This window comes from Acyrthosiphon pisum, chromosome A2 (genome assembly GCF_005508785.2).
Source record: "Acyrthosiphon pisum isolate AL4f chromosome A2, pea_aphid_22Mar2018_4r6ur, whole genome shotgun sequence".
In the NCBI taxonomy this organism is placed as follows: Eukaryota; Metazoa; Arthropoda; class Insecta; order Hemiptera; family Aphididae; genus Acyrthosiphon; species Acyrthosiphon pisum.
Window position 1 is genome coordinate 8,024,438 of NC_042495.1, and position 2,470 is coordinate 8,026,907.

The 2,470-nt window shown below is 29.8% G+C and overlaps 2 protein-coding genes across 13 annotated transcripts in view; both read left to right on the forward strand.

Annotated features, from left to right (window-relative positions):
* Positions 1-1,829, forward strand: part of LOC103311289 (androgen-induced gene 1 protein-like) — a 9,460-nt gene extending 7,631 nt beyond the window's left edge. The window contains exons 3-4 of the mRNA XM_008190879.3: positions 1,183-1,351; positions 1,678-1,829. Coding sequence (XP_008189101.1) covers positions 1,183-1,351; positions 1,678-1,704 — 196 coding nt within the window. The 3' untranslated portion in view covers positions 1,705-1,829. The remainder of the gene's footprint in view (positions 1-1,182; positions 1,352-1,677) is intronic.
* The window catches only part of LOC100160889 (uncharacterized), a 35,366-nt gene that overhangs the window by 28,058 nt on the left and 4,838 nt on the right, over positions 1-2,470 (forward strand).

Here is a 2,470-nt window from a genome sequence, read left to right on the forward strand (position 1 = left end):
GCGAACTAGCGGTCCGGGCCAGTCCGACTCTGCTTTTATTACTGCATGCTCATCAAATGATTTTAGGGTTCCGTACGGTAAAACGGCAGGACCCTATTACTAAGGCTCCGCTGTCCGTCTGTCTGTCACCAGTCTGTATCTCATGAACTATGAAAGTTAGAAAGTAGAAATTTTCACAGATTATGTGTTGCCAACATGTTTATAGCTGATGATGGTACGGAACCCTTCGTGGGCGAGTCCGACTCGCACTTGGCTGGTTTTTTTTAAAAATATTTTTTAAGTTATCGATGTTGATGGACTGTCTGTTAACGCACTATAAATTCCTGTGTCTGAAACCTGAGTCCTCTTTCTACATTTGTGGTTGTAAATGCGCGTATTTTAAATTTGGACGTAAACTAGATCATTGCTATATACCTACTCAAATTATCTATATAACAATCACTTTATTGACTCATTACTCATTTCAAAATTTGGTAATCAGAAATATGTCAACAAATGTATTGGTATAAATGTGTATTGCTGCGTTTATTTAATTTTTATTTTACATATCGATTTAAATGTTTTTAAAATTATACTAAAATATTGCACTAAAAAAAAAATTACAAAGATATCATGTTACTGCAATAAAAAAAATTATATCTAAATGAACAGTTTTACAAAAAGTATTTTAGTTCACTTAGGATTTGAGAATAAATATGAGCATCTAAAAAAATATATAAATGTAGTAACTTCACTGCCCTTATATCATAGGCGTAATACTTGGCTTTTAGGTTAGGGAAAGGGCCAGAATGCCAGAATTTCCGTAATTCTTTTGATAGACGATAGTCAAATATAAGGTATTTTAACTACGGAGCTGGTAAAATGAAAATAATATAATATGCTAAAGTAGTAAAGTGGAAGGTGACGAGGAATCCCATATTATAATCATTATATTAAACATATAATAGATATTTTTAAAGTTGTATAGCAAAAATAACTATATGTCTATATAGTATATATATGTTATGTACAGTGTACATATACATTTACCCAATAATATCTGAGTAGGTTTCAAATAATTCTTGGGGGGAGAGCTTTAGTCTACTTAAGCAACGTATTTACATATTTGGTGGTGTTTATTAATCATAATCAAATTAAATATCATAAATGTATATAATAATGAATAATAAAACATGTTTACAGGATCAACTATGTATTTTACAAGAGTGGCATGTGGGTTTACCCCATTCTTGCAAAATTGAACTTGCCATTGCGAATGATTTTCTTCACGGGAACTTTTTTATATGCTCCATTTACCTATCTAGTTGGTGAATATTTAAATAATACCTACTGGGGTATTCGTCCTTCAAATGTAAGTTTGTGTCAAAATTATATAATTTGTTTCTATGAATTAATAAATAATATGAATTACGGAACACTGATATATTAAAATATATAGCCCCTAAACTAATTTTAGTTATAAACTTAGAAAGGTAACAACATTTTAAATAAAGTCAAAGAGATTAATAATTGCAACCATGGTTAAACACAAGTTATAGAAACAATTGAGATTGAAATTTCCTTAAGGTGCCAATAACTACATGCTTTACCCTATTATTACAGTATTGCTGTCCGGATATTAATACTTATTTAATATACATTTATGATTATTGTATTTATGTATATTTTTTGTTACAGAAATCAAATACTTTAAAGAAAGAATAAAACGAATAAAATATTAATATGACATTATACTCAATATTGTACCTATATATGTTTGATGTTGCACCAAAATGTCCAAATTTATACCTATAAATTGTATGTATGAGTTATTTTTGATTTGTAAGAAATATGATCTTTTAGTATAGATAGGTAGGTATACCTACTACCTATTAATTATAATATTATATGTACCTATATACTAAATGTCTACATAAAACACAATAAATTATATATTATATAACGTGTTAAGGAGGTATTAACTTTTGTCAATTATGTTACGTACCTATATCTGTATGCATTGTATACCCACTTGCCACTTGGTAATATTCATGGTGTAATATTAATTGATTGTTTTGGGCTCTATAACTTCTTCAAACGAGCGACAGCTATGACATATGAATGAGAATGGCACTACAAGTTGTAATACAGTATTATATAGAAATGGTAAGTACCTAACAGCTACCTGGTATACCTAGACCAGTGGCGCAACTAGACACTTGGGGGCCCTAAAGTCAAATATTAAATGGGGCCCTCAGCAAAAAATGTAAATGGTCTTAAACAATTAAAGGTACATAGTATACTGCTTCTTCCCCACCCATAAGGTAATCAAAACCTTTCCATCGTTAATTATAATATATATTAATTATTATATATTATGTATAATAAATATATAAAAGCGAAATGGAAATCTTTGTTAGGGGTTGGCTCCGAAAATGCATGACCGATTTGGCTGATTCTTTTTTTGACGTGTTCGTAATTATAAAGGTTA